The 17,226-nt window shown below is 40.5% G+C and overlaps 1 protein-coding gene and 1 non-coding gene across 2 annotated transcripts; both read left to right on the top strand.

Moving 5' to 3' along the window:
- Positions 1-5,094: 5,094 nt before the first annotated feature.
- DKK1 (dickkopf WNT signaling pathway inhibitor 1) lies at positions 5,095-8,158 on the top strand. Its single transcript, XM_043924980.1, has 4 exons — positions 5,095-5,514; positions 5,747-5,903; positions 7,036-7,179; positions 7,297-8,158. Exons 1-4 carry the CDS (start codon positions 5,272-5,274, stop codon positions 7,548-7,550), a joined length of 798 nt encoding a protein of 265 aa, XP_043780915.1. The 5' UTR covers positions 5,095-5,271; the 3' UTR covers positions 7,551-8,158.
- A 7,755-nt stretch (positions 8,159-15,913) lies between these two features.
- LOC122709663 lies at positions 15,914-16,054 on the top strand. The gene has a single exon (XR_006345640.1). It is a non-coding gene; the product is annotated as a U4 spliceosomal RNA (small nuclear RNA).
- Positions 16,055-17,226: the final 1,172 nt, after the last annotated feature.

The following is a 17,226-nucleotide window of genomic DNA, read 5'->3' as shown; positions in this document are numbered from 1 at the left end:
GACCAAATAAACATAATCATTGTCAAATCTCGCCCCCTGTTTTTACTGAGGAGTGCAGAAAAGCCTAATCTGTCCTCTCGGGAGTCATAACATGGGCCTGGTCTAAAAGCTCATTTAACATCAAGAAGAACACTGAGACCAAAATCTTTTGAAGGCCAATGAGAAAGTCATTACACACACACACACACACATACACACACACACACACACACACACACACACACACACACACACACACACACACACACACACACACACACACACACTCTATCCTCAAGAATGAGGAATCCCTACTAAAAATTCAAGAGCAGTACCTCCAAAAATGTTGGCAACACTCACCATAAATGACATTTATTCAGTGTCTTCCCAGTGAAGCAAAATTATATGACAACAGATCTGCTCCCTTTGATTTAACAAAGAGAAAGAAGCTAAGAAGGAGGAAGAAAGGGAGAGAGGGCAGAAGAAGAGAGTTACATAATGAATTTAAAATGTAGCAGTTACCTAAGAATCTGAAACAGCAAAGATAAAAACTAGCTTGCAAATCCTATGGTGTTTATTTGTCTGTCTCCCTTATGGATTAAAAGGTTGATGAATATCCCATGGCAGACACTCAGCACTTAGAATGTGAGGAAAGCACACAGTATGCCCTTTATGAGTTATGTGGTTCAATCCCACATTGGTAAATATTTCACCCATTTAAAAATCTAATGAACAGTATTAAAGTTATTGCATTGATTACGGTTCTATTTACACCAGATCAAATAAGAGGTAGGCTTTCCCTTCAGAATGAAATAAACTAGGCTGGGAGAAGTATCAATAACCTCAGATATACAGATGATAGCACTCTAGTGGCAGAAAGTGAAGAAAAACTAAAGAGCCTCTTGATGGGGGTGAAAGAGGAGAGTGAAAAGGCTGGCTTAAAACTCAACACTCAAAAACCCAAGATCATGGCATTCAGTCCTATCACGTCATGGCAAATAGAAGGGGGAAAAGTGAAGCAGTGACAGATTTTATTTTCTTGGGCTCCAAAATCACCGCGGACAGTGACTGCAGCCGTGAAATTAAAAGATGCTTGCTTCTTGGAAGGAAAGCTATGACCAACCTAGACAGCACATTAAAAAGCAGAGACATTACTTTACCAACAGAGGTCCGTTTAGTCAAAGTTATGGTTTTTCCAGTGGTCATTATGGATGTGAGAGTTGTACCATAAAGAAGGCTGAGTACCAAAGAATTAATGCTTTTGAATTGTGGTGCTGGACAAGATTCTTGAGAGTCCCGTGGACAGCAAGGAAATCAAACTAGTTAATCCTAAAGGAAATCAGACCTGAATATTCATTGGAAGGACTGATGCTGAAGTTGAAGCTCCAATACTTTGGCCACCTGATGCAAAGAGCCAAATCACTGGAAAAGACCCTGATGCTGGGAAAGATTGAAGGCAGGAGGAGAAGTGGGTGGCAGAGATGAGATGGTTAGATCCCTGACTCAGTGGACGTGGATTTGAGCAAACTGCAAGAGATAGTGAAGGACAGGGGAGCCTGGCATGCTGCACTCCATAGGGTCCCAGAGTCAGACATGACTTAGTGACTGAACAACAACAAATCAACTAAATACACCTGCCCTGATTCCTATCACCTCTGTCATCTATCTGCTTAGAGAGACTCAGTCATCAGAACATTCTGTTCCCCGAGACATGTTGGTCACATTTCCTAGACTTAATATGTCTCTAAATATAATCTTCCCCATGTTAACAAAGAATAGTCTATTTTGGAGGAGTTCTTCCCCCATTCCATGTAGGTATATTTGTTTCTCCAACTACTCACAGATAGAAAGCTTTCTGAGGACAAAAAGACTGCCTTTAATATTTTGTGGGCATGCTCCCAAAGGAAGTAGGGTAGCATTCTGCATGTAATGGGAACTCACTGAATAAAAACTGTGTGTTCTTGGTAAGCCTCCTTACTCATCCTGCTCTTTTGTGGCCACTGAGCAAACTCAATCATGAAAAGAATTTTCAAATGGAGATTCCATTGACAAACTAAATTTTTCCATTTGGTACAAAAGGTTGGCCTGCTACAGACTCAGGTCTCTCTAAGGACCTCCTACAAAAGTTCATTCCTGTATAATTTAAGAGCTTACTTCCTCCCCCAACTAAATTATTTGTAGATAAATAACATAAGTGTTAGTCACTCAGTCATGACCAATTCTTTGCAGTCCCATGGACTGATAGCTCAGGCAGTAAAGAATCTGCCTGCAATGCAGGAGACCCAGGGTTGGGAAGATTCCCTGGAGAAGGGAATGGCAACCCACTCCAGTATTCTTGCCTGGAGAATTCTATGGATAGAGGAGCCTGGCAGGCTATCACCCACAGGGTCACAAAGAGTCGGACACAAGTGAGCTAATGCCAGCATTAACATGATACTCATCTCTTTTCATACAGTATCACATACAATGCTTAACTCATAGCAAGAACTCAGATATTGACCAAATCACTATTATTAGCTTTCAAATCATGATTACAGGAGGAATGTGGGAAGTAGGGAAGGATTTGATCATGAAACCCTATTATTGACTTACCTCCCCAAACTGAGTATATCAGCCTCTGTCCAAGTTTAATGAGCATCAGACCATATCAGATGTACATGGTCAAGGATTAAGACTGAATTTATGCAACGTGGCTTTTTGTTAAAGTTTTCCTTTTACTTATGAAACTGTTCCATGTTTGTTTGTTTTTTTTTGGTCTCTAGACAATGGTTTCATTTGTGAATTCAAGCTCTTAATGGACTAAGTTCATTAAATGGATTCACGTGTACCATCTCTTCCAAAAAAGAGGAAAAGAAATTGGCTTTAAGTGTGATAAAGCATATTTTGTATTTAAACATTTAAATAGGAGAATGGGCCTAGGAAGAAACATTTTAAACCCATCCCAAGGGCATGGGATTCTTTCTCCACATTTTTGCACTATAAGAATTTAAGACAGACTCTAGATTTTCTACCACATGGAAGGTGCTCAATACACTGATTACTGGCATTATTGTCAATATTCTGCAAGTGATAATATAGCACACAAAATCCCCTATGCCTTTACCTTTTTATGCTAGAATATCTCTCCATCTATAATCATGTAAACTTCATCTTGGCTGAGGGTGATAGCGTATCTGCCCAGGGGAGACCTGGTTCATTGCTGATTCTCAAAAGGTGAACTGACTTGTTCATTTCTTAAGCTCATTTTTCAAAAGCCAATATAAACAACCTCCCCTTTGTTTCCAAATTTCAATTTGTTCCAAAATTTTTTAGAGTAGTAGCCAAGTCTGGGTCATTATACACGTTCTTAACAAAATCTGAAGAAATAGGTGAGAGTTAATCCGTGTTGGAATTTTGAGGAAGAATTATCAGTAAGCCAGAGGAGATTTCACAGGATAGAGTTTGGGATAGGAGGGAAGGGCACCAGTGGAAATAGAGGCATTAGTAAATAATTGTTTAGAAGATAGTCTTAATATGACCTCTGAAACCCAAGGAAGTAGAACATAGACCATTGCAAACTTCTTTTTAAAATCACCCCTTTCCCTCTCAACTTTTGGATTATTATACTACTTCAAGACCACCAGGTGTTACCCTTGGTAGTGTTCTCAGTAATGAATATTGTAGGTAATTATGCAAAGTGATTATAAATACCCTGGAGGTTAGGGAGCACAAAGTAAATATATCCTAATCTTTTTTACTCCACAGTGATTATTCAATCATCTTTTTCTAAATTCACATGGCAGTTTTCTATCTTCTGATACTTATAATATCAGCCTGCTTTAAAAAGAACTGTGTATGTTTATTATCTTTCACTATTACTTTAGTCAGACTATTTGTATTCAATGTAGCCCACCCCCTCCTCCTGAGGGCAACAAAGCGAAGGACAGACCACTGCCAGGGTATTAGGCTTCCAACATATTTTTGTTGAATCAATTACTGGCAATGCATCAGCAGGACGACATTCTTACACACTAGCCTTGCTTTATTATTTTTAAACACTGCTTTAAATGATGATAAATTCACTTTCAGCTTCCCCTTTTCTGAAGCTAGTCTCTTATCTCCCCAGAGCGGGTCCCAGGAACGGGGTGACTTGGGATCAAACACAGGCGTTCTCTAGCTTTGCAATATGAAATACTAATGAGGAAGTCAGGCGCTAAGCCTTAAGGGTTTCTTATCTCCTTGAGTTAACCCACCATTGAGAAGGGAGAATCAGGGAAGGACCACTGACCCAGTTGTTGGACCCTGTCCGCTTTCGCTCCGGCCACTTTGATCTTGCGTGTCTGCCTAATCAAGTTCATCTACAGCCGCGACTGCTCAGATTCAAAGGACATTAAATAGCTTGATTATCGGATGGTCATTTCCCTCTTCCCCCCGCCCCTGATCTAATTTCCAAACACCAGTCTCTCGCCTCCCTCTCTAAACTTCCCATCAAAAGAGCATTCGTTCTTCTTCCTTCTTACTCTCGTTTGATGTGCAAATGCCCTTCTCTTTGCACATTTTTCTCGTGGGGGCGGGGGAAGGGGAAGAAGGAGGGGGGACTGGAATTAAACGAACTCAAAGCCAAGGATCTCACCCCAAATCTGCAAATCGTGACTCTAAAGGGTTAATCATCAACTCGCAGCAGCCACCTGGCCCTCTCGTTTTCATAAGGGCTTTGAATTACTGATTGGGTTGTATTTAATATTAAATATTATGTGCGCAATAAAAAAAATAGTACTAGCGTAAAGAAGAGAAGAGAGAGGTGTCTTTACAGAGAATATCACAATGCCTGTCTGAAAGTGTTTCAGATCCCAATACTCCTACTCCAAGGGAAGGGCACCCGAGTTCCCGAGGTTCCTCCCACTTCCCGCATTTATTAAAGTTGTCTCCTCTAATGCTCCCTGATTACCGTCACCCCAAGGTGAGCTGGACAGGGGCAGGATCTTCGCAAGGGAGGGGTGGGGTGAAGAGTGTCAAAGGCTCCCCTTCATGTACACAAACACACCCCCTTCCAGCCCCTCCCAGCGCTTTGAAATCCCAATCCGGCTTTGTTGTCTTCCCCGGAGGGGCCGGAATGCTCGGAGCCCGCAGTATAAAGGCAGCCTCCGCGGCGGTGGCGGCGCAGAGCCCTGCAGTCAGGGTCAGGACTCCGGGACTGGTGGAGGCGCTCCGAGCCCCGTCTCTGCAGCTGCGCCAACACAGCTCAGTGGGGACTAGGCGTGCAAAGTGACAGTCCTTTCCCCTCTCTCTCTCTCTCCCTTGAGTCCTTCTGAGATGACGGCTCTGCGCACAGCGGGTGCTGCCCGGGTCTGGGTCGCCCTGGCGGCTGCGGCTCTTTGCGGTCACCCTCTGCTGGGGGTGAGCGCCACCTTGAACTTCGTTCTCAACTCCAACGCCATCAAGAACCTGCCCCCACCGCTGAGCGGCGCTGCCGGGCACCCAGGCTCCGCCGTCAGCGCGGCTCCCGGAACTCCCTTTGAGGGCGGCAACAAGTTCCAGACCCTTGACAACCACCAGGTGAGAAGGGTCTTGGGGATCGGGAACGCGGCGATCCTACACGGGTCTCATTTGGGGACGAGGGCGCAGAACGGGCCGTGTCAGAGTAGTTGAAGGTGCGTCTGGCAACTGCCTTTGGGAGCAGTGAGCGGCAACAGTTTTTGGAGAGGTGGGCTGAAAGGGAGCGTGAGGAGCCCAGGAGTGTGGTGCGGGGTGCCCGAGGGCCTCACCCTCTCCGGGCCCCTTCCCGCAGCCGTACCCGTGCGCTGAGGACGAGGACTGCAGCGCCGACGAGTACTGCGCGAGTCCCGCCCGCGGAGCCGGCGCGCAAATCTGCCTAGCCTGTCGCAAGCTCCGAAAGCGCTGCATGCGTCACGCGATGTGCTGCCCTGGGAATCACTGCAAAAACGGTGAGTCGGGCAGCTCTCTTTCGGACTCCATCCTCTGCTAGCGCGCCCACAGCTGAGAGACAATGCTCTCAGCTGAGAACACTCCGGCACTACCTTGCCAATGGGAGTTCAACGTGCGAGGTTCCCCAGAAAGGATCTCAGGCCAGTGTTTACCCTGGAAGCAAAGATAAGTACGGAGGTCTTGGAGCTCCTATATCCCTTTGTGCCCCTCGATGCCTTAAGAGGGCGTCTTACCTCAGGGTGAACACTTCCATAAGAATTTGATACAACTTGAGAATGAAGATGGGCAGGGAGGTGGAACTTACAGAGACCCCAAGGAAATCAGAACGGGCATTTAGTTGCCTTTTCCATTTTTCTTACCGGGCTTCTGACAGCTCTGCCAGATAAGTCTCTTTCAAGATCCGCGTTCAAGCTGTTGTCATTTCAAGCGATTTACCTGTGCAGATCATTCTTAAAGGAGATCCTGACGCCCTCACATCCTGGCTTCTCCATCTTTATCTGCCTCTGCCTCCTGCTACCTTAAAATAAGTACTCTCCCCCCAACCACAGACCCACGAAATTTTAATGTCTCAGAGAGGTAGACTCAGCCCAAGAAGGCTCCAGAAATAAATTTAAGGGTGGCGATCCTCCTTAGGACCCAATAATACTCTGGGATGAACTAACTAAATCTCTCTGTAATATAGAAATTATACAGTAAAGTAACTGGTGGAAAAGATTGTAATCTTCCAGGCAGCAAGCATTGCATTTGCTTAACTTAGTCTGGCAGAATCCTTATAGCATGGAGGGCAGAAAAGTTGTCTTTAAATACAATTTTTTAAGTGACTGTATTTTATTTTTCTTACCCCAAGGGTGATATTAAAATGGGCAGAAATTTCATTGCCACTACCACGGTTGCTGAGAAGGTATTTTTTAAGTGTCTAGATTGGGGCTGTTATGTATGAGTGCAGAGTGCACACACTGATGCTTCTGTCCATCGTGGAGTTTTGATTTAACACTAGGAAGTTTGGCTCACGTTTAATGTCACTACAATGAGGTAGCTCAAGTTGGCATAGGCGTAGCAGACTGCCACTGTGACAGCTATTAGCAGACATATTACAGCTCTGGAGTTAATCACTATCTCCTGCTTCCTTAGGGATATGCATGCCTTCTGATCAAAATCATTTCCATCGAGGGGAAATCGAGGAAACCATAATTGAAAACTTTGGTAATGAACACAGTACCTTGGATGGGTACTCCAGAAGAACTACACTGTCTTCAAGAATGTATCATACCAAAGGTAGGTGAAAGGATCTGAAGACTTTTTTGTTAGCACATTAACAGTGTCTTTTAGATTACCTTAATGAAATAATGCAGGCTGAGCAGTGACCAGGTGCTTTTCCTATTGTCTCCCTAGGACAAGAAGGTTCTGTCTGTCTTCGCTCATCAGACTGCGCTGCGGGGTTGTGTTGTGCTAGACATTTCTGGTCCAAGATCTGTAAACCTGTTCTCAAGGAAGGTCAAGTGTGTACCAAACACAGGAGAAAAGGCTCCCATGGGCTGGAGATATTCCAGCGTTGTTACTGTGGAGAAGGTCTGTCTTGCCGGATACAGAAAGATCACCATCAAGCCAGTAATTCTTCCAGGCTTCACACCTGTCAGAGACACTAAGCCAGCTGTCCGAACACAGTGGACTCCATTTACATAATATATGCTATGAAAACCGTTTGTGACTTTTGTGAGCTCAGTCCTTAAGGATGTACAAATTCTGTGGTTACAGTTAAGCATTCCAATAATACCTTCCGAAAATCTGGAGTGTAAGAGCTTTGTTTCTTTGTGGAACTCTCCTGTCATTGATTGCAGTAAATTACTGTGTTGTAAATTTCCAATGTGGCACTTACCTGTAAATGCAACAAATCTTTTAATTATTTTTCTAAAGGTGCTATATTGTCTATTGTTCCTCTTGTCATGTAAATTTTTGTACACATTGGTTGTTATCTTGACTCTGATAAATACTCTATATTGAACTGAAATAAATACTTTCAGCTTATTCTATATTGAATTGAAATAAATACTTTCAGCTTATACTTCCTAAATGTAAAACCCTTCCCCATTTTAATTCTAGAATCTAGAGTGTAAGGAGCTTTTGGAATGATGATAGGTATGTAAGATTTATCATGAAAATATTATTTTCCAAAATGTATTACCTCAGTACTTAGATCCTATTTATCTCTAGGTTGTGACAGTCCTTGAAATAAAATTTAACTTAATGCCATGAACTATTAAAAGTATAGATAAATTTTGGCAGTGTGATCTTAGAGGGTTGTATGTGCTGGGGTGTGTGGGGGTGTGTTTGTGTGGGTGTATAAATACAGTTGACAAATACACGCAGATTTTGTAGCAAATTAGTGCATCTGAACTATCTTAAATACTACTTCATGCCAGGAAGACTTGTTCCAACTACTGTGCTTTGTAAATAATTATTACCTAAAAATCACAAATCCTCTCTCATTTTGTTCTTTGCTTCTCTTGCTAGGTGAATTGACTATTTCAATTTTTGTTCAACCAGATATCTGTTCACTGGAAAAGGATAGGATATACTATTTAAAAGAAAACCCACAGAAATGAAGCCTAAACTGGCTCTGTTATTTTCATTTGCCAACTTTGATACTGACAAATCTGATATTCTCTCTGAAGAAGAGAGCAACTGTCCCAATTCACACCTATTCTGTAATATTCAAAAAGTCTACATCAAAACGACAAAATGTTGGGTCCAAGGCATTCCAGAGGAAAGTCACTGATCAATTTGTCTAAAAAGTTTTGTTAAGTAACACAGATGTCCTAGAATGTTTGTTGTTTTTGTATTCCCGGAAGTGGTTCAATTTCAAGGGGTTTTGCCCGCAGGACACAAGGCTTGGTTGGTTCTTGCCTGAGAAGGGAACTGGCAGGATATCTGCTATTACATTCCTTCTGTTTGGAAGCTTCGGTTTCCTTACCCTAGAGAAACCTTCTTTTCCTACCTGTGCTAGTTGGCTGATGTGCCAAGGCCAATTTTAAGGCCTGCCATCTCCAATAAAGCACAAGAGAGGAAAGGAAATATGAAGGCCTTTCTTCAAGAAGAAGAAAGAAGGGCCTCTGTTTTCAGAAGGGAGAGGAGCATTCATTTAAAAGGCCTTGGTGATGGGATCCCTCCATTTATACAGGAACCAGCTGCGGCCAGACTTCACCTCTGCATGTACCAGCTCATCAGCCCTGGTTCTAGCCCTCCTTGCTTCCCATCCCATAATGGGGATGGGAGAATAAGAAACCCACCGAGGAGGCATGCCTCTTCATCCTGCCCAACTGAGTACTTAGGAAGGGATATCACAAAGAGGTTCTGCACATTGGAAAAGGTGAAAAAAGAATTTATCAAAACTGCAGACACTTTTATTAGCAATGGAGGCTGGAAGTTGGAAGTCAGATATAATACAAAATCAAAAGGATCATTTAAAGAATCTCAAACATTTGAGATAGTGGCTGCTGAAACTTGAATTTCAAAACAATTTATTTGAATGGAAAATACATGAACTTGGGAATGCATTCCCAAGGTATTTTATCAAATGAGTTCAGCATACTGTACATTGTCCTGTACCTTGCACTTTTATTTAATGTGCCTTGCAGATTTTTCTGTGTAATACATAGAGAGGTGTCTTATTCAACAGTTGCCTTAAGAGTGTAGCCTATTGGATAAGCTATACCTGACAGTCATTCTTGAGAGATATTAAAATTGTCTCCAGTGTTTTTGTTATGACAAATATTGTGCCATCAGTATAGATTTTTTTTTGTGTGTTTTCCTGTGCTGATATAGTTGTAGGATAAGACAATGACACGTTTTTGAAGGAAAATGCAAATTTAAAAAGCATGCTTGCTGTAGCTACTCATAAGGTGTGGTGTGGGCAAAATGACAAGATGTTTGCCTATCAAGGATCTAGTGATGATTAAACTCTTGCTAAACTGCATAAGAGGAGGAAGAGAGAAGAGGTGTATCTTATCAGTTTCACAGTAAATGGTAATCTGTGACATTCAGTTAAAGGTAGCCTTGTTCTATTGTTTTGATTTTGAAATAATTATTAAATAAAATTACAAACAGTCATTTTCCTATCCCCTTTTCTTGTTCTGCTAGGAGAATTCAATAGTACAAATTTTTCTTTACTTGAAATCTATTGATAGGGATGAACATGGGAATATATTATTTAAAAGAAAAATACAGACATGCAGGCTAAATATTGCTATTCATATTTGGCAGCAGATCAAAATGCTTTACGGACTCCTCCTATGGTAAATCAAATTGTACTAATTCAATCATGGCATTAGAAACAAAATCATAGAATTAGAAACTGTGTCAGTTTCAGGATTTCTAATTGCATAGTCATACTAGCACTCATTGCCACTTATGGAAATATCAGCTAAAATCATTAAAATTTCTTTCACTTCAAACCTGACTGTTGTACCTAACTTGATCATGTTACTAGCTTTTACATAGTCCTAAAGAAAAATGGACATTGCTACCATTAGGTTTATTAAATGTGTTCCACTGAGTTTTATATTACAATTTTCATACTTTCTAAAATATGACTGAGTACAGTACCAAAAAAAGTAGCTACTTTGAAGAAAACAGGGAACACCACTAGGTCATTCAGGTATGACTATATCAAATCCCTTACCATTATACATTGGAAGTGAAAATTAAATTCAAGAGATCAGATCTGGTAGACAGAGTGCCTGAAGAACTATGGATGGAGGTTTGTAACACTGTACAGGACGTGAGGACCAAAACCATCCCCAAGAAAAAGAAATGCAACAAGGCAAAATGGTTGTTTGAGGAGGCTTTACAAATAGCTGAGAAAAGAAGAGAAGTGAAAGGAAAAGGAGAAAGGAAAAGATATACCTATATGAATGCAGACTTCCAAAGAATAGCAAGGAGAGATAAGAAAGTCTTCTTCAGTGAACAATGCAAAGGAATACAAGGAAATATGGAATGAGAAAGACTAGAGATCTCTTCAAAAAAATTAGAAACACCAAGGGAATATTTCAAGCAAGATGAGCACAATAAAGGAGAGAAACAGTATGGACCTAACAGAAGCAGAAGAGATTAAGAGGAGGTGGCAAGAATACACAGAAGAACTATACAAAAAAGGTCTTAATGACCCAGATAACCATGATGGTGTAATCACTTACCTAAAGCCAGACACCGTGGAGTGTGAAGTCAAGTGGGCCTTAGGAAGCATCACTATGAACAAAGCTAGTGGAGGTGATGGAATTCCAGCTGAGCTATTTCAAATCCTAAAAGATGATGCTGTGAAAGTGCTGCATTCAACATGCTAGCAAATTTAGAAAACTCAGCAGTGACCATAGGACTGGAAAAGGTCAGTTTTCATTCCAATCCCAAAGAAGGGCAACGCCAAAGAATGTCCAAACAATTGCACAACTTTGCTCATCTCACATGCTAGCAAGGTAATGCTCAAAATCCTTCAAGCTAGGCTTCAAAAGTATGTGCACCGAGAACTTCCAGACGCACAAGCTGGATTCAGAAAAGGCAGCGAAACCAGAGATCAAATTGGCAACATCCACTGGATTATAGAGAAAGCAAGGCAATTTCAGAAAAATATCTACTCTGTTTCATTGACTATGCCAAAGTCTTTGACTATGTGGATCACAATAAACTGTGGAAAATTCTAAAAGAGATGGGAATACCAGACCACTTTACCTGCCTCCTGAGAAAACTGTATGCAGCTCAAGAAGCAACAGTGAGAAACAGACTGGTTCCAAATTGGGAAAGGAGTATGTCAGGGCTGTATATTGTCACCCTGCTTATTTAACTTATACCCAGGATACATCATACGAAATGCTGGGCTGGATGAAGCACAATCAGAATCAAGATTCCTGGGGTAATATCAATAACCTCAGATATGCAGATGACATCATGCTAAGGCAGAAAAGGAAGAGGAACTAAAGAGCCTGTTGATGAAAGTGAATGAGGAGAATGAAAAAGCTGAAAATTCAACATTCAAAAAATGAAGATCATAGCATCTGGTCCCATCACTTCATGGCAAATAGATGGGGAAATAATGTAAACGGTGACAGACTTTATTTTCTTGGACTCCAAAAATCACTGCAGATGGTGACTGCAGCCATAAAATTAAAAGATGCCTGTTCCTTGGAAGAAAAGCTATGACAAACCTAGACAGTGTATTAAAAAGCAGAGACATTACTTTGTCAACAAAGGTCTGTATAGTCACAGCTATGGTTTTTCCAGTGGTCATGTATGGACCAAAGATAAGGCTGAGCACCAAAGAATTGATGCTTTCAAACTGTGGTGTTGAAGACTCTTGAGAGTCCCTTGGACTGCAAGGAGATCAAATTAGTCAATCCTAAAGGAAGTCAACCCTGAATATTCATTGGAAAGACTGATGTTGAAGTTCCAAAACTTTGGCCACCGGATGCAAAGAGCTGACTCACTGGTAAGGACCGTGGTGCTGGGAAAGATTGAGGGCAGGACAATCTTTCTGACTGTCTGAGGGGTGACAAAGGATGAGATGGTTGGATGACATCATAGACTCAATGGACGTGAGTTTGAGCAAACTCCGGGAGACAGTGAAGGACAGGGAAGCCTGGCCTGCTGCAGGCCATGGGGTCACTGAACAACAACAGCACAAAAATATAAAACAAATACATTATTTATCTCCACACCGAGAAAACAGAAAATTAAGAATCTCCATAATTTGGGCACCTGCTGTTTGTTGTTTAGTCGCTTAGTCATGTCCGACTTATTTGTGACCCAAATGGACTGTAGTCCACCAGGCTCCTATGTCCATGGGATTTCCTAGCCAAGAATACTGAAGTGGGTTGCCATTTCTTTCTCCAGGGTATCATTCTCATCCAGTAACTGAGCCCATGTCTCCTGCATTGGCAGGCGGATTCATTATCACTGAGCCGTCAGGGAAGCTCTTGGGCATCTGATGTTTGTACAAATGCCCATATGTATGTGGGACTTTATATGTTTGTCCTAATATTAATGGCTTAGAAAGAAACAGACCAGGAACCAGAGACTACAATCTGGGTAATGCTAGATAGTTTTAAATTTTAACCTATATTGAGCATTTGGTGCTCAATAGGTACTGTCCCAACATTTGAAACAATGTACATAGTACACTAACTTCAAGGAGCTCACCATTTAGCAAGTTCAGAGATTATAAACAACTATTAGTGCTGGGGGTCAGTTTAATATAGTGGTTTGAGATGCGCTGCTTGAAATTAGGCAGATTTGATATGCAATCATGGCTCCTTCTGTTTCCAACAATGATGTTGGGCAAAGGATAAAACCTCATTAATAATAATGTAGTGAATGCCAACTTTATAGTGTTGATGTGAGAATAATACATGAATTATAATAATACCTAGCATTATGTATAGCAGATAGTGAGCACTCAATTTTAGGTCTTCACTTGAAAAAACAAATTGACAAGCTATTGTAGCATATGTACAAATATCTAAGAGATTAAAAGTAATTTAACTGGTCTATAGGTACTCAGTAAAAGCTTCAAGAAAGCAGTGATATTTGATCTACCTTCTTTTCAACATCCTTTTATTTCAAGGGCGAGAAATGGTTTAAACTAGTAGAAAGTATAGATGGATTGGAATGCTACCTCCTGTGAAAGTCAATAATGGAAACTATTCTGCAGACTGGCTATCATTTCTGCTCTAGTTTAACTTGTACATGTCTAAGGTTTGTCACAGTGGCATCTATTCTGTCCCCAATGCAAGTCACCCCTCAGCCTCAGCTCTGCTCAGCCTCTCAGAGACTATCCCAAATTCCTCAGCAAGTGTTTGGTTTAGCTCAGCTTTGTTCAGTGGTTCACCTCTGGTGCACTTGGCTAGCCTGGTTACCCAGAATCCTACAATATAAACACTGCTGACTATGTCCAGTCCACTTTTAACAGGAAGGAACTTCAGTAGTTCTACAAGGACTGTGTAGGAATAGGCATCATGTGTCATATCTACCACATATAGTTTTTTTTTAAATTTATTTTAATTGAAGGATAATTTCTTTACAATATTATGGTGAGTTTTGCCATACATCAACATGAATCAGCTATGGGTGCACGTATGTTCCCCCATCCTGAAACACCCTCCCACCTCCCTCCCCAAGCCATCTCTCTGGGTTGTCCCAGAGCATCGGCTTTGAGTGCACTGCTTCACACACTGAATTTGCACTGGGCATCTATTTTACATAGAGTTCTGCAGAACGAGAAGAAGCTCACCAAAACACAGGGCATTGGAGGAAGAGGAAGCAGTGTGGGCCAGACTACAAAGGGATAAAAACACATACTGTGCTTTTAAAAAGTACAATAATCCACAGTGGCTAACATGAATGTACCTGGGAGAAGCAGGATTTTGCTCTGATTTTTTTTCCCTGTAATTTGTTACCCAGGAAAGGAAAAAGGTTAAAACTCTTCATTTTTGGCAAGTTACCACATTAGGTAAAAGTGGAGTTGAAGACAATACATTTGAGATATATCTTGTCTCAAAAGATTAACTAAACTGTCTGTCTTGGTGATTATTTTGTCAAAACAAAGTTACAAAATAGGGATACTATTCATTTCCAGAATGAGTTGTTATATTAGATAGACTTGAAGTTTAAGAAATTATATTTGAGACAATTCTGTTTTTGACTGAAGTACTTAATATGTGTGTCTGTTAGTTGCTCAGTCATGTCTGACTCTTTGCGACCCAATGGATTGTAACCCACAAGGCTTCTCCGTCCATGAGAATTCTCCAGGCAAGAATACTGGAATGAGTTGCTATGCCCTCCTCCAGAGGATCTTCCCTATCCAGGCATTGAACCTGGATCTCCTGTATAGCTTTCACAAATCATGTTTTTTTTTTCTTCCAAGTTGTAAATTAAAATCATATGACAATTTTGGAAATGTAAAATTACATTTGAAGGCCGATGATAGTCAACCCCCTAAAATTATAAACTAATAAATTCTAATAGAAAAGTCAAATTGGTAGAAGACATGAAGCATGTCTGAGTATAGTAACTGCATATTATATTTCACAAAATTACATACTAACTTTATCCTGATAAGAAAAAATTACTATTTTAAAAAAGTGGTATTTTGCAACATTTCAAATATCTGTGAGATTCTGAAGTTCAAATTAAAAGGGGTTGGGTAGTACTCAGTCTCGGCACAGGGGTAAAAACAGGACATTCTCACACATCGTTAGTAGGAACTGCAGTCAGCATTAACTTCCTGAAAGGCAATTTGGCAAGTATTTTTAAAATAAATTCTTTTATTTTAGTTTATAGCAATTTTAAGAATGGAATCACGAATGTATATACAGTCTAACTGCAGTGACATTATCACAGCGCAAATTAAAAATGAATTGTGTCCAATGAGAGAAATGTTAGACAAATTATGATATGTCCAGAAAATATCCTGCAATCAGATTTATCTGGAGAAATGTTCATAATTCTACATGTAAGATTTTAAAAAATCATATTACAGAACAAATATATTGAGTTGGCCCAAAGTTTGTTCATTCATACTATCTTATGGAAAAACTTGAATGAACTTTTGGGCCAACCCAATAGTATTATCACTTACCCACAGCAACATCAAATATGTTCATCTAGACAACCGTATCTGGAAGATAGGATTGTGAGAACTATTGATATTTAATCTTACTTTTCATTGTTTTCCATTTTTCTATAATAGCCAAAAGATTACTATTAGCAGAAAATCTAAACTAAAACTTGGATTCTTATAAACTTTTGGACATATTAGGCAGATATCTTGATACACTTCATTCTAATTAGGAATGTTACTGGCAGTGCAGAATTTCTCCTCCCTGAATTGTACAGAAAAAAATACCCTCCCCTTACTGACAAAATTATTTTCCATACAAGTACTGACTGGGAGACCCTTATCTGGTACAGAGAAGACCCTCAGCAAGTATTTGCTGAATGAAGGAACAATAAATAAGGGAAATAGAGCTTTGCGCAGTGGCAGTATCGTAGCCAATGAGGTTTATCCGAGGCGCGATTATTGCTAATTGAAAACTTTTCCCAATACCCCGCCATGATGACTTGAAATATAGTCGGCACTGGCAATTTTTGACAGTCTCTACGGAGACTGAATCTTACTAAAAAAAAAAAATAAAATAAGGGAAATAGAGGAGTTTTTGTACAAATTTCAGTAAAATTACAAAACATACTAACACTCTTTAAAGCAGCGGTCTCCAATCTTTTTGACACCAGGACCCAGTTTCATGGCAGACAATTTTTCCACTGTCAGGGGTGGGGGATGGTTTTGGGATGACTCAAGCACATTACATTTATTATGCAACTATTTTCTATTATTATTACATCAGCTCTACCTCAGATTATCAGGCATTAGATCCTGGAGATTGAGGACTCCTGCTTTGATAAAGGGAAAGAAGGAAAGGGGACTAGACAAAAGGAATAAAATAGCAATTCCAGCTTAACAGATACACTGTTTCCTATGAGCAACTTTATATTCATCAACAATTAAACATTGTGACAGACTGTTTGACATGATACATAAATCATACAAATACATAAACTACCAAAGCAGGACATGGCCTTTAGTTTAGACATCTTTATTGGTGAGAAAAATCTCACCTTCCTGACAATATAGTTAGCCTTCTCAGACAGGCTGGTTTTTAATCTCACAGGCAAGGGCACTGGATTTTATAACTAACCTAAACAGAAAGCTGGAGATAAGGAAGATGGAAATTCTTTATTCAGGGATCTCTACACATTTCACTGTTTTATCACCAGTCTTGATTATCTTTTTGAGCAAGTAGGACTAAGTACTATGTTTGACACTCAGGAGTCATATTGCAGAATATGTTTAAAACAAACAAAAAAGCCAGAACTTCCACTTTTCTACACGTGGGCCACTGTCTGGCAAAATTCAGAAACCATCCAATGTTTTCCTTATATTAACACTTCATTCAGCAACTTACTCCTCCTCGCTGCTCCTCACACCATCATCCCTCTCCCTTTAAGAAATGCTATTCCTATTTCTACAGTTTCATTCATCCCTTCTCATCTACTCCCTTACTCTTTTCCATAAGACTGTCAATGTCTTCATTTTTTTTTTTCCATTCTGTATTAATACTAAACTTTTTTGTAGCTTCATCCTCCCAGATGTATCCTTTCAGACCTTGTGGCTGAAACTTATCTATTTACCAAATCAGTTTCTGTTTCCTCCTAAGCGTGTTTCCCAACCTTCATTGCAGTCATGTGACCAAACTTGGCCAAGGGGATATTTGCTTAGAG

This window comes from Cervus elaphus, chromosome 15 (genome assembly GCF_910594005.1).
Source record: "Cervus elaphus chromosome 15, mCerEla1.1, whole genome shotgun sequence".
Classification (NCBI taxonomy): Eukaryota; Metazoa; Chordata; class Mammalia; order Artiodactyla; family Cervidae; genus Cervus; species Cervus elaphus.
This window is presented reverse-complemented; position numbering and strand designations above follow the sequence as displayed.

Bases quoted from the DNA above. Each gene is read 5' to 3' on its own strand.
- DKK1 (XM_043924980.1), top strand. From the start codon at position 5,272: ATGACGGCTCTGCGCACAGCGGGTGCTGCCCGGGTCTGGGTCGCCCTG. The intron at 5,904-7,035 runs GTGAGTCGGGCA...CTGCTTCCTTAG, and splicing joins TGGGAATCACTGCAAAAACG to GGATATGCATGCCTTCTGAT. The intron at 7,180-7,296 runs GTAGGTGAAAGG...TTGTCTCCCTAG, and splicing joins AAGAATGTATCATACCAAAG to GACAAGAAGGTTCTGTCTGT.